Consider the following 18,510-nt stretch of genomic DNA (forward strand, 5'->3'; position numbering starts at 1 on the left):
GAGGAGCGGCGGGACCCGGCGGCGAGGCTGGCGCTGGGACGCAGCGGCCGCGGCGCGCTCGGGCGAGAAACGAGGCCAGGGGAGGAGGAGGAGGAACTAGATAGAGCCCATGAAGGGGAGCTGCCGCCGAGGAGGGAGGCGGGTCCTTTCGGCTGCGGCTGCTGCTGTTCCGGGACGCAGCCCGGGGAGCCTGCCCGCCCGGGAGGCGCTGGCCAGGTAGCTCCCCACCCCGCGGGCGCCCTCCCCGGCCCCTCCCAGCGCCCGGCACGGAAGGAGCGGGAGCCGCGCTCCGGGGGCCCGGGGCGCTCCGCACGGCCAGCGCGGCGCCCCTGAGCTGCGCGGCGGCGCGGGGCTGCGAGCCGACTTGTCTGCCGGCCAGCAGGAGGAAGCGCTGTGCCTTCCCGCTCAACCTGGCGTCCCCACCGCTCGTGCTCTGCGCCCTGCCTCGGGCGAGCGGCGCGGCCACGGAGGCGCCGAGGAGGGGCGAGCCGCCGCCGGGTAGCGGCGTGCCCCCGGGCGAGAGGGCGCCGGAGAGGAGGCGGCGGCGCGGTGCGGAGGGCGCGACGCGCGATGGCAGCTGCTTAGCCCGGCGCGCGCGGAGCAGCCCGGAGCTGTGGCTGGCCAGACGGTGCGGCTGGGCCGGGGGGGACGCCGCCGCCGCCGCCGCCCGGCCGGGAGAGATGAGCGCCGAGGCGGGCGAGGGCATCACCTTCTCCGTGCCGCCCTTCGCCGAGGGCGGCAGCTGCCGGAGGGGAGGAGCGGCGGTGGCGGCCGAGGGCCCGGAGAGCCCGCTGCCGCCGCCGCCGCCGGGCAGCTTCTGGAACGTGGAGAGCGCCGCCGCCCCGAGCACCGGCGGGCCGGCTGCCCCCTCTGGGAGCAGCGCCCCCCGGTGCCGGGGCAGCTCTGGCGGCGGCGGCGGCGGCCGACGGACCACGGTGGCTTACGTGATCAACGAAGCGAGCCAGGGGCAGCTGGTGGTGGCCGAGAGCGAGGCCCTGCAGAGCCTGCGGGAGGCGTGCGAGGCGGTGGGCGCCACCCTGGAGACCCTGCATTTCGGCAAACTGGACTTCGGGGAGACCGCGGTGCTGGACCGCTTCTACAACGCAGGTGCGTGTGCAGCCGCTTCCGCGGCCTCCGCCACGTCCTCCCTGGCCGCCCGCAGCGGGGAAAGGTTCTCCGGGCGGCAGGCGGGCTCCGTCCTTACTTCTTGCCCCACCTCAGGGGCAGCGAGCGGCGCTGCGTGGCTGCTCCTGGCGCTCGCTGCCCCCGGGGAAGAGTGGGTGCGGGTGCGGGTGCGGGTGCAAGACCCTGTGCGCGTATTTGTGCTAGACCGACTGGGGACTGGGTCACCCGCCGGCCCGCGCTGGAGCCGGGGCCCCGAGGCCCCTCCTGAAGAACTTTCCACCTCTAAAGTAGTGCGAGATAGTGGCCCCAGCAGCCTTTGTCCATTTGGGGTCTTGGTTTCTCTTTTGTTAGGTTTGGCCCATTTTCCCCTTCTGTGTATACACCTGTGACTATTTTAGACGACGCTTTCATTTTTTCTCTGTGCAGTGTTGGGAGTACAGGAACCACGCAGCCCGCTGCTCTCAGAGTAGATCTATACGCATTTGCATGTCGTGTCGTGATCTTCCCAAGTCCTTTCCCTGTTACATATTTAGTAGCTTGGATGTTCCAGTCTTAACCGATTTGAACTTCTAAGGAATTACTTCCAAAAGCAGTGACCTTGTCACTTGAACTAAACTTTGGTGGTGTCTTTGTTAGGATTTTGGTGGGAGAATATTATTACCCCATATACCACAATGAGCTGGAAAGTACATGATTTAACATTGTTTAAAATATTTACTATTTTAATAACTAGAAATTAGTTTGTTTAAAGTGAGTGCCCCCAGCCCCGGTGGCGCAGCGGTTTAGCGCCCCCTGCGGCCCAGGGCGTGATCCTGGAGACCCTGCATCGAGTCCCACGTCGGGCTCTCTGCGTGGAGCCTGCTTCTCCCTCTGCCTGTGTCTCTGCCTCTCTCTCTCTCTGTGTCTGTGAATAAATAAATAAAATATCAAAAAGATAAATAAAATGTAAAATTAAAAAAAATAGAGTGCCACCGTAATCCATAAAAAAGTTATCTTTTCAACGTATCACATATTTCAGAAACTGTCATTGCAGTTCTAGTGATTGATGCAATTAGCTATTTGCTTGCTAAAGTTGGGAATAATATTAATATGCTATTGAAATTAACCTTTAGTACCCTGTACAACCAAATATGAGAACATATACGTATTTATTTTTTGTAAGTGTGGGCGGAAAATTTAACAGTGGTTTCAAACAATAAGATTCTTGCATTTGTGATCACATAAAAGGTTTTATATTCCAAACTTGCTTTCAGTTCTGATTCTCTTCAGTCTCTTCAAAACACCTGAAGTAGGCTTATGAAGTAGGCTTTGGAATTCAGCCAAAACTGAATATTTTTAAGAACAAGAAGAACTTCATGTTAAAGAAGTCAGACTAAATAAACCAGGGCTTTCTGGTGCTGGTATTTTTTTTACAGTCTTGGTCTTCATAACTGAACCTGAGTATGATATATTATAGCTCAGTTTTTTGTGTGGCTTGCTATAAAAATTGCATAAATGTAACTTTTCTAAAAATTATAGCACTCTTATTTTTGGATTATAGTTTGGAAGAAACTTCAAAGAGCTGAAAGATATGTGAGGAAAACACCCAAGCAAATACTGAGCCTATTTTTATTGCTCTGATAGATTCCGTATTTTTTATAGGACTCAAAAAAAAAAAAATTAAACTCTAGGCTAATTTGGAAGATAGTTTCCTAACAGGGCACAGTTACTGTTTGTTCTCCAAATAACTGTTTGTGGGAAAGAGACAAAGGAAGACTATAAGGGGACCGACATTTGAAGGGTATCTTTAATCCCCCAAACAAGCCCATTAAGGAAGTACTTCTCATTCTTCTCAGATGAGGAAACCAAGGACTTTATAACTGGCCTAGACTTACAGGTAGTAACTGATCAATGCAGGGTTCCATTTCAGGTGGCTGACTCTAAAAGGTCATCTTTGCTGCTGCCTCCATTTAGCTGGGCTGATTTACTCTACCTTGGAATCATGTGATAGAGAGCTGGTGGGGACCTGGTGAGCCATTGAGGTGCAGTGTGAATCATGGGGAGGACACTTTGGGAAGACTCGTTTCTGAGCCATCTCTCTCCCATCCATTGCTTCATTCAACCTGAGCAGGCCCCAGTTTAACCCCTGCTTATGCTCATGGTAATGAACTCTGAGCCCTGTCATTGAGTCTGAAGATGTGACCAAATGAAGATGGTATCAGTTTTGTCCAAATCCTTTGTTTTTCTCAACTGACGGCTGCCAACTTGGATGGTAGTAGAACTTTTCTTCTGATTTCAGAGGGAGCACTTGCTCCTCCTCCACCAGGGACACATTTTTCTGGGAAGGGCCAGATGGTAAATATTTTAGACTTTGCGGTTTGCTCTCATAGCTTGTCAACTCTGCGGTTGTTACGACAGCAGCCACAACAGTACCTAAACAAGTGACTGTGGCTGTATTCCAGTAAAACTTTATTAATGGACACAGACATTTGAATTTCAAATTATTTAGTAGAATATTTTTCAACCACTTAAAAATGTAAAAGACCATTCTTAGCTTTCAAGCTGTACAAAGGCAAGCCTGGGGAGATTTTTGGCCCCTGGGCCATGCTTTCTTTTGTTCTACATTCACTACCTTCACTGAGAAGTTGAATCATTATGATATATTGGGAAGAACATTGTCCCTAAAGTTAGATCTGAGTTTCCATCTTGGCTCTGCTGTGAACCACGTAATTGTGAGCAAAGCCCTTCATCGCCTCTGAAGGCCTGTAAACTTGACCGAGGGCCGAAGTGGAGGGGGAAGTTGAACTAAATTTCAGAGATTCCCTCTTTTAACCCTGTGAGTTTGCAGAAGGTAGGGCAGCATGGTATGCTGGGCCAGAGCATCAGAACAAGAATGTCAAGGTGTGGATTTGGGTCTTTGGTTCTTCTCCGATTTAGAGCAAGTCATTTAAAATCTCAGAAAAAGAGTGGAAGCTTGGAACAATTGGTCTCTGAAATTCTCTCCAGCTCTCCAATTCTGTACTTTAAAATTGCATAAGAGAAAACGAATTATTTCACTCCTTTGAGGTGAATGAACTGCTTTTATATATCATGTTCTTGGCCCCTCAAGGAGTAGGGTTAGTGGGTGGGTTACATCTGATGTAAAGCCTGGCAGCGGTGCAACCTCTGCGAAGGTCCATACAGAATGCCTGGGGTCCCAGGAAACGGATTCTAGAATGAGACTAGGGGTCAGATGGGTTCAGAGGTGATAGCTGAACTGAGGTGGAAGTGTGAACAAGGACTGCTTAACTTGAAATAGCTCAGTTTATTGGAATGGACAAGAGCTTAAAGCTTGGTTCCATTTTTATCAGCTTCCCCTGTCCTGTCCTGGAGTCTTTTTAAAGAGTAGATTGCTGCTTTTTTCTATTTGATTACTATTTGATTTGATTACTATTTTTCTATTTGATTACTGTTTAACTGTAATCTAGTTTGTTCTTTGACTACACTTGTCATTCTCTCTTTCACTTCTAAGAGGAAACTAATGTTCTATCAAAGCTTTTATGAAAATTCATGTTTACGTATAGAAGACTATCACTCAGAGATGGCAAAATGGCAAAGCTAACAACACGCCTTCCCAGCTCCCCCCTGCATTGTAGGCAGTAAGCTGCTATAAAAGCGAAGAGATGTCAGTGATACAGATGTTAGTGATACAGAGCTACTCTATTTAGGTAGCCACATCCAACTGGCAGCATCTTAAAAGACAGATCTATCTTTGTAATGAACATCAGTTCTGTGAAGTTTAGCTAGAATAGGCTTCATTGTCCCCCTGTCCCACCACCCATTTGGTTTATAAGGAACCTGAACCATAAAGAGATTATATTCATTCATTCAGATGAAATGACTTAAGGGTGCTGCTGGGAACCAGGAGCATACTTTTCTTTAGAAGCGGCATTATAAATGATGATTAGATTCTGAGACTAGCCTGTGAGAAGTCTTGTTAACTCTGTGTACTTAAAGTATGGAACCCACTCACTACTTTAAACGTTCAGGAAGGTTGTATTCCTGTGACTGAAAACTGGGGCTTTGAATACTTCTCTCTCCATGTGTTCAAACCAGTAACTTCTGCTCTCATCTAGTTTCTGGTAACATCTGGCCAAATGGAGGAGCATCACTTTGGATGGTTGAGGATGGCAGGAGGGGATGTACGGAGGTAAGGGACACAGGAAGGATGGGAAGGCTGCAGGGAAAGGAAGGGGGCTAGACAGGGGAGCAAAAGGATGCTTGGTGATGTTCCATTGCTGGGCACTTGGTGATGCCCAGTGCTCCGTACTTGATGTTCAGCACTCGGTACTTGGTGACTGGCTGGGAGGAAGTGTGCCGTCTAGGGATCCATGAACGCTTTCATCTCTTTCAAACTTCTTTCCCCTCCTGACTTTGTATTTATGGCTCTTGGATTCTTATTGCTGTAAGAGCCAGGGACATTGCTCTGCTCAATGCCACTCCACCCCTTTCAGTGGGCATGGGATTCGATAGGCTGCTTGTGCTTCCCCTACCTGCCAGCCGTTACATGTACCAGGGTCTTTCCTCTCGCCAGGCTCCCTGCAGATTGCAGCCTGCTCCTCAGCTCTTACCCTTTTGCCACAGTAGGTAGCAGGAAGGAAACACATGCTGGTTGAAATGGTAAGAATTTAGCTTTTATAATCTCATCTCTGTTATGTTGCTGCTTTGCTTAGGCTTGCGATGAAGGTCACCCTTGTAGGCCTTGTCCCTGGAGAAGCATCTGAACTTTCTGGGCTTTGATTCCACTTGCTCCCAACATAGCTCCTTGAGACTTCAATCTTATTTGATAAAAAGCAAAACAAACAGAATCTTTGTCTCCCATCTATCCCGGACTGAGAAGTTCTAGAAGGTCCTCCAGCCCACTTCTGCATATTCTACTTTTGAATCCAGGGAGGCTTTTGTATATATTGTCTCGTGTATTTTGAGGGAGAGGGTAAAGACTGTATTTCTTAAATAGTGATTCCAATGGACCAGTTATAAAAAATTGGAAGACTGATGTGTGTTTGTCAACCTTCATTTTTCTGAGTAAGGTTACTGAATAGGGAAAGAGGGAACTCGACAACCAGCAAACTACTGCCTGATCTCTTAAAAAGAAAAGACATCTTTACATTCAATTAGGGAAGGCATAATCTTAGAATCAAAAATAATATGTATGGGAAAACTCAATATTATTCTTTTATTCCCCATTTCAGCAAGAACGGGTGAATCAACAGAGCAATGGGGCATTGTTTTGAGAACCTGTGATGTAAAACAACTTGTAGTCCTTTCATGTCTTTCATCACTGCTTCTTTGCACAAGTAACAAGCCTTAGCAAAATTATCCAAAGAGTAAACAGAGACAATCTCATAAGGAAAAACTCTGGTTAGGAAGATATTTTTTAAAATCCTAGTGGTGGGATGCCTGGGTGGCTCAGTGGTTTAGCGCCTGCCTTTGGCCCAGGGTGTGACCCTAGAGTCCTGGGATCGAGTCCTACGTCAGGCTCCCTGCGTGGAGCCTGCTTCTCCCTCTGCCTATGTCTCTGCCTCTCTCTGTGTCTCTCATGAGTAAATAAATAAAATCTTTAAACAACAAAAAATAAAAATCCTAGTGGTGTCCCACACCTGGTTGTTCTTTGGGCTTTTAATTTTTTGCTGGCACACCACTGGAGCAATTGCCGCTGATCCCCGGTGAACGCAGAGCACTGGGCTTCCTCTTGTTTCTTTGGGGTTTCTTGGAGGTTTTTTTTGAGGGGGTGGTAACTGGTTAATTGAAGCAAAATTTTAATTTTCTAAAAAGAGCTTTACTAGAAAATTGGAAAAAAATAAAACTAAAAAGAAAATTCTAAAGCATAAAAATAAATTTGTTTTTAGAGCACCCACTTCTTACCCCAGATTGTCAATCACAGATTGTCATGACTGCCCCTCCTTTCCAGATTCTTAGGATCCTGATTTCTTTCCTCAGCGTGGTCACCTTTGGTCTGCTTGAGATATTCAACGGTTGGGAGTTCCAGTGGGTTCCACCTCCTGGTGAAGCCTGATTACAAGTGCACAATTGTGGCCTTGTCTCACCAGTGGCCTTGGCTGGTTCCAGCCTCCTGGGAGTTTTCTGCTATAGGTCAGTTCCCCTCTGGTGGCTATGGGGACTGTCCTTTGCTTCCTGTATCAGAGGCCTCATTAGATGCCTGTTCAGTTCCTGTTTCTGGTTTGCAGGATAAAATTGGTTCACAGCTTCTTTGTGGAGCAAGGGGGAATTGACAGGTGCAAAGCCCAGTGAATATGCAAATGTCCGACAGGTACCAACTATTTCTGCTTCCCAGGTAGTTGTCCCAGTAGTCTCTTCAAACACTACCCCACTCTGCATGGGGCAAGATGAAAGGTGAGCCTGTGGTAATTGAGGTGGGGTAGACGGTATTGGCAGGAACCCACAGCTTGGTGGATTGCAGGAAGAAACCCAGAAACCACAGCCTTGGGAAGAGTGCATCTTGAAAAAACCGTTTCGCCGCCCCTAATTTGGATATAGTTAAATGGGAAAACTGGCTATATTTAAGAAAGATACTGTTATTTTCAAGGAGCAAAATTAAATTAGCAAATTTTATTAGTGGCATATAAAACAAAAAGCAAAGCAAAATTTAAAAAAATTAAATCTGGTGATTCTAGTACATTGGTTTCTGTAGTTGCTTTAATGTAGTAACTTTTCTCTCTAGTGGGAGATGTTGGCTGAAGAAACTGATCCAAAGATATGCCAGATCATTGGAGAAGGAGGAAGGTTATGAGACCAGGCTGATTTTTAAAGTCTTACCTAATTATTCCAAATATTTTATAAAGTGAGTAGTTGCATCTTATATGAGTTTTGTTTTGTAGTGGTTTTTTTTTCCCTAAAAGAAGACATAAAAACTAAGAGATACATAATACAGGCTACATCTTGGTGATTTTCTTAGGGGAGGAGAGAAAAGGAGAGAACATTTACATGTTAACAGCATCTTCTACTGAAAATCGTAGCCCAGCAGATCTGTGTAACTTGAATGCCATAGGTTGTACAAGGTAACAGTAAACATTCCATTATAAGCAAACATATTCTAATAGAGTAGGTAATCAACAGTAAGTCAAATATTTAATTAACTCATTATGTAATGAGAAAACCAGTAAGATCAGTTAATGGGGAGTTTGAAGAGTGATACAGTCAGGAATGCCGAAATGAATTTGCTCATAGATACAAGATTGACTACTGTTCGGTCAGGCAAATCTGTAAATGTAAATATCGGAGTTACCTTTTTTACAGGATGAAAATCAACTGTATCTCTACCCAGCAGTAGTCAGCTGTATTGCTGTGGACAAGAATTATTTGCATTGCTATCAGGTCTGCACAACTTAAGGTTTGTCCTAGTAGCCTTATAAAAGGGACTCATGCTAGCAGGACAAATCAGAGGGCACATCCTTTTAAAATCAGATAGTTCCCAGAGGATGTGCTGCACAAAGCCAGCTCTCCACTGAAAGGATACCCAATATTCTCTTTTACCCATTTCCAAGTTTTCCATAGCTTTTCTTCATGGAAGGTTGATCATTCTCAGGGCTCTATGCCTGTGGTTTCTTTTAGTCTTCTTACCCAACCTGATTTAGAGGGACCTATTTTCTTTTCTCAGCTGCTCTGCCATCTAAAATAGTGATTTACCTGCAAAGGTCCCAGAATCCCCCTTTTAAGCCGGGGCTCCTAAATGTACTTGTTTCAGGTCAGGAAACGTGCAAATTGGACGTTAGGGTATTGGTCGCGTAGGTGTTAGATGTGATAAGAGGTACAAATGATGTGGTCGGAACCAAGTTGGAAATACACCAGTGTTTGCAGTGTCTGCAAATCCAGTTTCCTTTTTCTATTAGGAGATCATCATCATTACTGATGGGAACTTCAGTAATTTCCAGATAGGTCTGGTTTTTGGTGGACAAAAAAGTCCTTCTTTTAGAGGGCTGGCAAATTGCTGTAAAATTCCATGTGCCAAATATCTTACTTTGGTCTTGTCATTTAAGGCAAGTCATACCCAAATGGGCATTCATTGTACATTACTGTGCACCAGGTGCTGTGCCAAACAGTACATGCCTGGTCATTTTCAATCTTTCTAACCTCCTTATGAGGCAAATAGCATCAGGGAATCAATTTTACGTATAAGGAAACTGAGACCCTGAAAGGATTATCAACATTCCCAGTGTCACATTGTCACTAAGGGACAGAGCCAAGTTTTGGACCTAATGCTGATTCCAGAGTCTATTCATTTATAACTGTTCTCCTGTTCCTCAAAAATAAACTTTCTATTTGAAAACATTTAAATTATTATTAATCCCATGAATATAGTCTTTTAATCAGTAATCATTTGTTGACTACTTAAAATCTGCAAGGTTTCTTTCTGAAGTCTGCACAAAATTAGGTTAAAAGAGTACAATTTCTGCCTTTCATGATCTTATAGTCTTACCCCCTGAATTCAGCAATTTAATAAATATTGGGAGCCTACCAGATGCACAGTGATGCCCTAAGTAGTAAATAAGTGAAAAATCAAAGGGAATATTTTTGAGGACTTCATAATGTGGGTGATTTCATTGAACAGTACACAGGAGAACAATGTTTATTACTCCTATGTGTGAGAATGCATTGAAAATAAAATTTTACACAGTTGTAAACTGTCAGGCTCCCTACTTTATTTTTATATGAAATCGTATCATACTGCAAATTATTTAAGTAAATTCCCAGGTTTTATTAAATATTTTTAAGATCTTTTGTAAATATTGATAAAATCTCTTTAAATTGAACTCCAAGGGAGTATTAGAATTCTTTAATCAAGAATTTTTTTTTATACTGACTCTTATGGAAGCAAATGGACTTATCGCCTGAGATTTAGAGCCTTCTTTTCTTATATATTGTTTTTCCAGTAGTGGAATTTTTTTTTTTTTTTTTTTTTTTGATAGTCACAGAGAGAGAGAGAGAGAGAGAGGCAGAGACACAGGCAGAGGGAGAAGCAGGCTCCATGCACCGGGAGCCCAATGTGGGATTCGATCCCGGGTCTCCAGGATCGCGCCCCGGGCCAAAGGCAGGCGCCAAATCGCTGCGCCACCCGGGGATCCCCAGTAGTGGGATTTGATCTGTCTTTCAATTCTCCTTGTATCAGTCTTTTCATTTTGTGAAAAAAAAAAAAAAAAGTAGGCTGTTTTAGATAATTGAAATAGACCTAAACCATTATTTCAACGTGTATTCTCTAGGCCTGGAGTTGATAATAAAATTGTATTACTTGTTGATGATGCCTGAAGTATATGGTGCTTGGTTGACAGAAAATAGTGAACCCAAGTGCCAAGTTACTGAATGGCTGGGCCAGAATGAGAATAATAAACAAAATTCATTTAGATAATAAAGGCAGACATGAATTGGATATACTGTTGATGCAGAACGATATCTATACTGTGGTATACATAAGAAATGACTAAGGTTGAAATCTGGGCTATGTACATTTGAAGGTTTTAAACCATATTTATGAATTCTACTTTAAATAACATTTCTAATTATTTGTGAGTCACATTCATACAGTTAACATATGTTAGTTCTACCAAGACAACAGTTCCTAGATTTTTAGGAATTGGGTCCTGGGAGTCTAGCTTTGGTTGATTGAGTGAAAATTCAGCTATTCAGGGCTAGACAGTAGGATCTCAGTTTCAATAGGAACTCTTGGACAGTTTCCCAGATGCAGTGGCCCAGTGCTTACTGTTTATATACATTCAGAGAGTACAAAGAGGTTTGTAGACAATCTATAGAGGTAGGGAGACTAGCTTTAACACTTCATGTAGATGTATGAGTTTATTAGTAGTTGCAAAGCATGGTTGCAGTAAAAGTTGCTTGGCTTGACCTAGTAAAATTAGAGAACAATGTTGTAGCTTACACGTGAGTTATGACAAGAATAGTTGGTTTGACTTTTCTTGCCAAACAACTTAGTGCTGCCAATATTTTGTGTGCTTAAATTTAGTACACTTCGCAGTTGGTAAATCTGAAATAAAATTGGAAAGGAAATGCTAGCTTAAACTTTTAAGAAAACCTCAAGCTCTTCTTTTCCTTTACAAAATCAGCACTGTAGAAAATTCATTTAATCACGGAATATGACACATGAGTGGGTTACCTGAGGATTGATACTGCTGCGATTATTAGAATGTCAACCAGCAGATATACATTGTTTCCAAAGTCTGAAATTAAGGGTTGTCAACATTGTGAAATATTTGCAGTCATTTATGCCTTTGACTTAATTTCCAGGAATATTTTGTTAGTGTTTACTAGGCCATTTAACATGTGTTCAAACAAGTGGCATAGTGCTAAGTGTTAATCTTGATGAATTTTGTGTCACACGAAGGGATAAGTGACAAAAACTCATCGTTAACATAGTATGTTCACAAAGTTGACTTTTTAAGATTCTTTTGAAGAAATGAATTAGATGGAAAGATGCATTAATTAAGAAGACAAATTGCAGGAGCATTGAAAGCTGCTAACGTAAATATTCATCAGGGTTCATTAATGACAGGGCTGGGGAGTGGATTTATGGGAAGTTTAAAAGTTCAGTCAGGATCCTTCTGTTCTTGATTCTTTTGTTTCAGGCAACATTAAGGGAGGAAAAAGACAGACAACTCCCAATAAGTATTTGTAGGTGGCTGAGCTTAAGTAACCTTCATGGAATTTTATGACTATATTTATAACCGTCATTACCTATGGCTCATTTGTGCCCATTTGTGAAATCTTTGAGAAGGTAAAACCTTGTTAGGAAAAAAACCCAACAACAACAAAAAAACCTTGTTAGGAGTGATATACTCTTCTACTTAAGCCAAATCTCTTATACACTTAGAACTAGAAGTAAGATATTGCTTATCTCCCTGGTTTGCCTCTAGCATTGACACATATTTTCACTGTTTGGTGAAAGGTAAGTAAGTAATGGGAAAGCATAACCTCAAACGTTCCAGACTGTATGGAGCTCAGGACTCTGCATTTGGTCAAGTGTTAGTAAAGAAGCAGGTTTCATGTTGGTGAATATATAGTGAACATTCTTCTTGATAGATAATCTTTTGATTCTTCAGTCTTATAGGTCATTCTAATTACACATCTCCACTCATTTTTCATCTGGAGAGGGCCGAGTAGGGCCAGATGCTATCCTCAGGCAGCCCCAGAAGCAAAAGAATTGTTAACACAAAAGCTGTTGCCACTGTGTTGTGACACTGCTTGGGGATTTTGAAGCAAAATTGTACTATGATACTTATGTGTTGCCATGCCTTGATTTTCCCAGACCACTGCTATATAGTAGACTTGCACTTTCCTCTGAAAACATCATTAGATATATTGGAATAAGTTTGCAGAGGCAGATATATGAAGCTACCATGATTTTTCTATTTTCAAATTCCACTTTTTTTTTTTTTTTTTTTTGGTTCTCCTTGGTTTATTTGTCAGGGGAAATAAGAACATGTTCCTTAAACAGATTGCTGTGCTGGAGGATAAGGCACACTTAATTTCAGAAGATTTTCTGAGAGCATTAAAGGAGAAATAGGCTATGATTGGAGAGTCCAAGGCCTTAATCTGCTTTCTGTTTTCAGTTACCTGATCTAAATGCTGGAAGCTCAATTTAAGATCTGGGCTGGCTTATAAACTTCTGATGACTTCATGGTTAGTCTATGAGAATTACCATTTCAAGGCTTAAATTGTCCTCTTTAGCCATGGAAGGAGGTATTGCCCAACTTTAAGACTAAAATGTATACTTAATATGCAGGTGACGACCAGGGAAATTCCTTCCTGGATCCAGAACATTGCTTGGTTATTTATGAGTTTAAACTTAACATTCTTACTCATTTAAGCTAAGAAAAATCATGGAATTATTATCTATTTTTATCCTCCCTTTAAGATCCATGTAATTTTTTATTACATGTTTATGTCAGTAGCACCTATTATCTCCTAAAATAACCTTTTAAAAACTATTAAATGAAGCCTGATTTGCTTTAAGATTCACTATTCAATGCATACCTGATTCTTTGGGGAATATTAAAAAAAGGGTATTGCTCCACAAATCTTTCATCATACATGAAATGACTAAGAAGGAACCACCAAAAAAGTCAAGTCCAATGTTGGATGATAATGAGAAATCCTCTTTTAGGAAGGTCTGACGTAGAAGAAGCAGTTCCTATTTAAGGGATTGTTAAAATATAATCCACATCTCTTTTCCTTGTCTATCTTGTTTAGCCTGTATCTCTAGTACTTAATTTCATACTTGGCACATAATAGGTGCTTGATACATATCGATGGGCTGAACGAACAAATAATTGCACTTTCCCCTCTTGGTGTTTATTAGTTGGTTTTGATGTCTGCCTTTCCTACTTAAGTGTGAGTTAAACTCGTAAGTGGCAAAAATCATCTTTTTCAGATCCTGACATCTCCCAGGTCTTCTGTGTCTGTGCTTGAGTACCCTTAGTGCCTCTGTAGACTAAAACTCCGTGGAATCGGCTCTTCCCTTGGGGAACTCACAGTCTAGTGCCGCAGACCAGCTTCTAACCATATGGTAGATTGTACCAGTCTCACTATACTGGAGGTTTATATAAAGTACTTCGAGAACACAAATTGAGAGGATTCTTCAGGGAGAGGACAGGATTGTGGAGGAGGCTGGCTAAGGCTTTGGACAGGGTGTGACATTTGAATCAGGTTTGAAGGGTAGCAGTGAAACCACTTATTATATGCCAGGCATTTTAAATTATAGGAATAAGTGAGCCCCCCCTAGAAAGAGGTAGAACAAAAAGCATATTATTGAACCAATCCCCCCCCCCAAACCCCACTACCATTAAAGAAGGACAGATGAAGGCACCAACTAGTGAGAAAGAGAAGTGGTCAGGAGGTGGGATGATGGGTCAGGGAGTTCCGAGGAAGGGAGAGAGAGAAAAGGAGAGTGAGCTCCCTGAGAGTGGCCTAAGGAGCCCCTGTTAACTCTTTTCAGAGCAGTTTTAAGAAAGCTGGTGCTGGCAGGCAACAGGACGGTGATTTGAGTGAACAATGGAAGGAAGAGTGTTGTTGAAAGAACTGTGTTGGTCAGAGAAGCAGAAAGAGAAGGCAAGATGCCCAAAGCCTGCCCCTACCCCCTGCTCCCAGCGGAAGGCACTTGTCTTGCTCCTGCTGCAGATACTTGTGCCTCAGACCCTGGCCGCCCACTGGAAGCCTTTGTGCCCTCAGGTGTTACTTATCATGGTTTCTGTGGGAACATGGGCTATGAACTCCAAATCCCTTTCCTCCAGAAAGAACTTTTGGAGTGTGGCCTTTTGTAAATGTACTTGTCTTGCTGACTGGAATTAGCTGCTAATAGACTTGCTTTTCCTTATTCTGGAAGTCAGACCAACTTGAGTTCACAGCAGTAGGCTCCTGTTGGGGCCTCTGGATGGTTGGACTGGGTTTATGGAAGCGGAGGACTTGTTCATGAAGGGGGAAGGTGCTCACTAAGCCAGCAGCTGGGTCAGGCTGAGGAGAAGCGTTTTACTCCTCTGTCTCCAGTAGCCAGATTTCATGGGCTTTTGAATCTAAAGAATGAGAGAACCGGGACCAACAATGCTTTTATTTTTTTGTCAGCCGCTTAAAACACTTCATTGCTTCTAACACCGGCCACTCATAAGTACAAACGATTCCTTTTTCAAAGGAGACCTTGTTGCTGAGCGCTGTCTCACTTCGTAAACGTCCAGTGGCAACACGGCTAAAAAAACCTCTTGGTTCCTTTTCAGGCTTTCTCCACCTTGGGTTCCAAACCACTCCCAAGAGGAGGACTGCTCTGAGTAGGTCACTAGAACAAACCCTGGGATAATCTGAAGCTTCTCTCACTAGCGCATGTGTGCCTTCATGTGTGCTCTTCATCCATCCATTCCTGAAAAAGCTCCCTCTGCCTCAAAAAAATCTTATCTGAATAGTTAGTTGTTTTGTTGGCTTAACTTGGAATCACCTCCTGTGGGCATCTTTTATACCTCCTGCCAGAGGGGAACACGGTATTGGCTGATGTTCCTGATGACACCCCCCTTTTCAGGGGGAATCTTAAGTGCCACGCTTACCAAAGTGGGAGAGGGAAGGGACACATTTGCTTAGAAAACTTTTGTATGTTCCAGGATGACTTTGAAGACGGAGGTCCCCCCCAATATCCCACTTTTTTTTTTTTTAACAATAGGAGACCATAACAGAGCCAAACCTCTGATAACCTATCTTGAAAATTAGTTCCCAGGGTGAAGCTTGGATTTTCTAAAAGAGCATTCCCAGAGAAAACTTATTTTTAAATATTGAGTTGTTCAGATAGTACAGAATCTTCTTTGGTCATAGTAATAATAGTAATAAGTAATAATAGTATAATAATAATAATAATAATAATAATAAAGATTAGGGTAGAAAGGTTAAGTGTATGGTTTTCTAGCAGCAGACCAGTTAGGTTTCTTTACTTTTTTCACGTGGAATGAACAAAAAATGCCCTTTTTTGGTATCAGATGTCTTCTGCGATGGTCTTTTTAGCCCAGGCGCTGCCTCCCACCCCCTGCAAAGCTGTAGGTTTAACCGCCTGCTGTACATCGCACACCTGCTGTCACATAGATAGCTCCAATTCGTTTCCCTATGGAAACTGGTGTCCTCTTCTCCTTAATGTCTCATTACATGGCACTTAGTTTTCAAAACCAGAAACCTGCTCTAGATTCCTTAAGATAATCCTGAATTGTATACATATTAGGAATATCAATCCCTATTGTAATAGCATTGTGTGGTGACAGATGATAGCAACATTTGTGGCAAGCATAGCATAACTTAGAAGTAGATTCACTGTGTTCTACACCTGAAGAAAAATTTTTAAAGAATGTCCTTTATTTTTCAAAATGTATTACTTATTTCCTTAGTTTGAGGTAAAACATTTCAATTCTTTACCCAGACCTTTTTATTCGTCAAAACTTGTCATTTGCAAATTGTGCTGTTGCTTTTAAGTGCAGATTCTTGCACATACATAGATCTGAGAATTATTTATTTGGATATAGAAAGTTTAATAGATTTTCTTTTTACACTAGCCTCCTCTCCATCTTTAATTTTGTTTTATGCTGTAGGATAAGTAATGTATCTGTATCCCAGTGTACTATGATTGATAAAAGGAAATGACATGTGAGCTAAGTGAAATTCACAACCATAACAATTCTTTAAATATCACTTAATATTTATTCATGGCATGGTCTGAACTTTTTCAGCTATTTTTTAAAAAAGATTTATTTATTTATTTTAGAGAGAGAGCAAGGGGATGTGGAGGCAGAGGAGAGGGAGAAGGAGAATCTCAAGTGTACTTCCACTAAGCATGAAGCCTGTCCCAGAACTGGATCTCTAGATCCTGAGACCATTACTTGAACCGAAATCAAGACTTGGACCTTAACGGACTGAGACACCCAGGCACCCCTACAGCAGTTATTTTTATAAATTATCTTCTCCCTTGCTCATAATAAGAATTGTACTGAAGATAATTTAACCTTTTATACTTTTCTCAGAGTTGCTATTATAGCATCAGCTATTGTAGCGAACTATTAAACTAATATTCTGTGAGAGGAGCTGAGCCTCTTGCCTAATGCAGCCAGCCCATTTCTTGTGGGGTGCAGAGACAGCCCCACATGGCCTCCTCTTCCCTTGAAGAAAGAGGCAAGCTTAATAAGAGTCATTTGGTTACTTTTTTAGTGTAGTGAGTTCAATGATATGCATGGGGAGCTACTTATGTAGTAGCTGAGTACTCCAAACTTCCCCTCTCTGCCCCACCCCTCCCATCCCCACCCCTCCACTTCCATCCTCTTGGTCCCCTTCCCTCCCTCCTTCCCTTTCCCTCCCTTCCTCTCTCCCTCCCTTCCTCTCTCCTTCTCTTCCCTACCTCCCTCCTCCCTTCCTTGCATAAACATTGGTTGGGTCTGTATCCTGAGCCAGACACTGGGGATAGAAAGGCTGTGACATGGGCTCTGTCCACAGAGTGTCAGGTGGTTGGTTGTCTTACTCTTGCATCTCCTTACTGTTTGTTTTTCTGTTTACTCTTACCCTATCCCACTTCTGTATACTTTTTTTATGTCACTTTTTAGAATTGGGATACAACTCACATAGCATAAAATTTACCTTCTTAAGGTATATTAAGTGTTTTTAATAGATTTACCAAGTGTGCAACCATCACCAATATTTAATTCCAGAACGTTTTTATCAACCTCAAATATAAACCCTGAACCCATTAGCAGTCACTCCCTACATTCTCTGTCCAGCCCCTGGCAACTATGATTCTGTTGTCTCTCTCTGAATTTGCTTATTCTAGATATTTCATATAAGAAGAATCCTACAATATGTGGCATTTTGTGACTGGCTCCTTTCACTTAGCATAATGCTTTCAAGTGACATTGATGTTATAACAAGTGTCAATCCTTCATTCCTATTTCTGGCTGAATACTATTTTATTATATGGGTATTTAACACATTTGGTTTACCCATTTATCAGTTGATGGACATTGGAGTTGTTTCTGCTTTTGGGGCTATTATGAATAAAGTGACAATATACATGTTTTGGGGTAGACACATTTTCCATTTTCTTGATTATATATCTAAGAGTGGTATTGCTGATTCACATGGTAACTCTGCTTACGTTTTGAGGAACCACTAATCCATTTTCTAAAGTGTATGCACCATGCTCTGGTACCACTAATATGTATGAAGGCTCCATTTATCCACATCCTTACTAATAATGCTTGTTACTATCTTTTTGATTCTAGATTTCTTAGTGGGTATGAAATGGTATGTCATTGTGGTTTTCATTTGCATTTCCCCAATGACTAATGGTTGTCGAGCATCTTTTCATGGGCTTATTGGCCATTTGTATGCTGTCTTTGGAGAGCTATGTATTAAGATCTTTTGCTCATTTTAAAATTTTCTTAGTTGTAATAGTACATATTATACATACTCTGCATAAGAGTCCTTTATTGGACATCTGATTTGTAAATATTCCTTCTATTTCGTGGGGGATTCTTCATTTCCTTTGTAGCTTGCTAGTGTCTTTTTTTTTTTTTTTTTTTTTTTTTTTTTTTTTTTTTACTTATTCATAGAGACACAGAGAGAGAATGAGAGGCAGAGACACAGGCAGAGGGAGAAGCAGGCCCCATGCAGAGAGCCCGACGTGGGACTCGATCCCGGGTCTCCAGGATCACGCCCCGGGTTGTAGGCGGCGCTAAACCACTGCGCCACCAGGGCTGCCCCTGCTAGTGTCTTTTGAAACACAGTTTTAATTATGATGAAATCGACTTTATATTTTCTTTATAGTTTTGATGTCTAAGAAACTAATACCCAATCTGATGTCATGAAGATTTATACTCATGCATTCTTCTAAAA

General features: G+C 42.6%; 1 protein-coding gene across 3 annotated transcripts in view; it reads left to right on the forward strand.

Moving 5' to 3' along the window:
* The first annotated feature begins 379 nt into the window (after nucleotides 1-379).
* MAP3K5 (mitogen-activated protein kinase kinase kinase 5) overlaps nucleotides 380-18,510 on the forward strand; it is a 196,082-nt gene continuing 177,951 nt past the window's right edge. Inside the window, exon 1 of one of the 3 annotated variants that reach the window (XM_072720083.1) lies at nucleotides 380-1,107. In XM_072720083.1, the coding sequence (XP_072576184.1) occupies nucleotides 681-1,107 (427 nt within the window). In that variant the 5' untranslated portion in view covers nucleotides 380-680. The remainder of the gene's footprint in view (nucleotides 1,108-18,510) is intronic. The other 2 variants (XM_072720089.1, XM_072720092.1) reach the window with 2 other exon arrangements.

The sequence above is a fragment of the Vulpes vulpes genome, chromosome 1 (assembly GCF_048418805.1).
Source record: "Vulpes vulpes isolate BD-2025 chromosome 1, VulVul3, whole genome shotgun sequence".
Lineage (NCBI taxonomy): Eukaryota > Metazoa > Chordata > Mammalia > Carnivora > Canidae > Vulpes > Vulpes vulpes.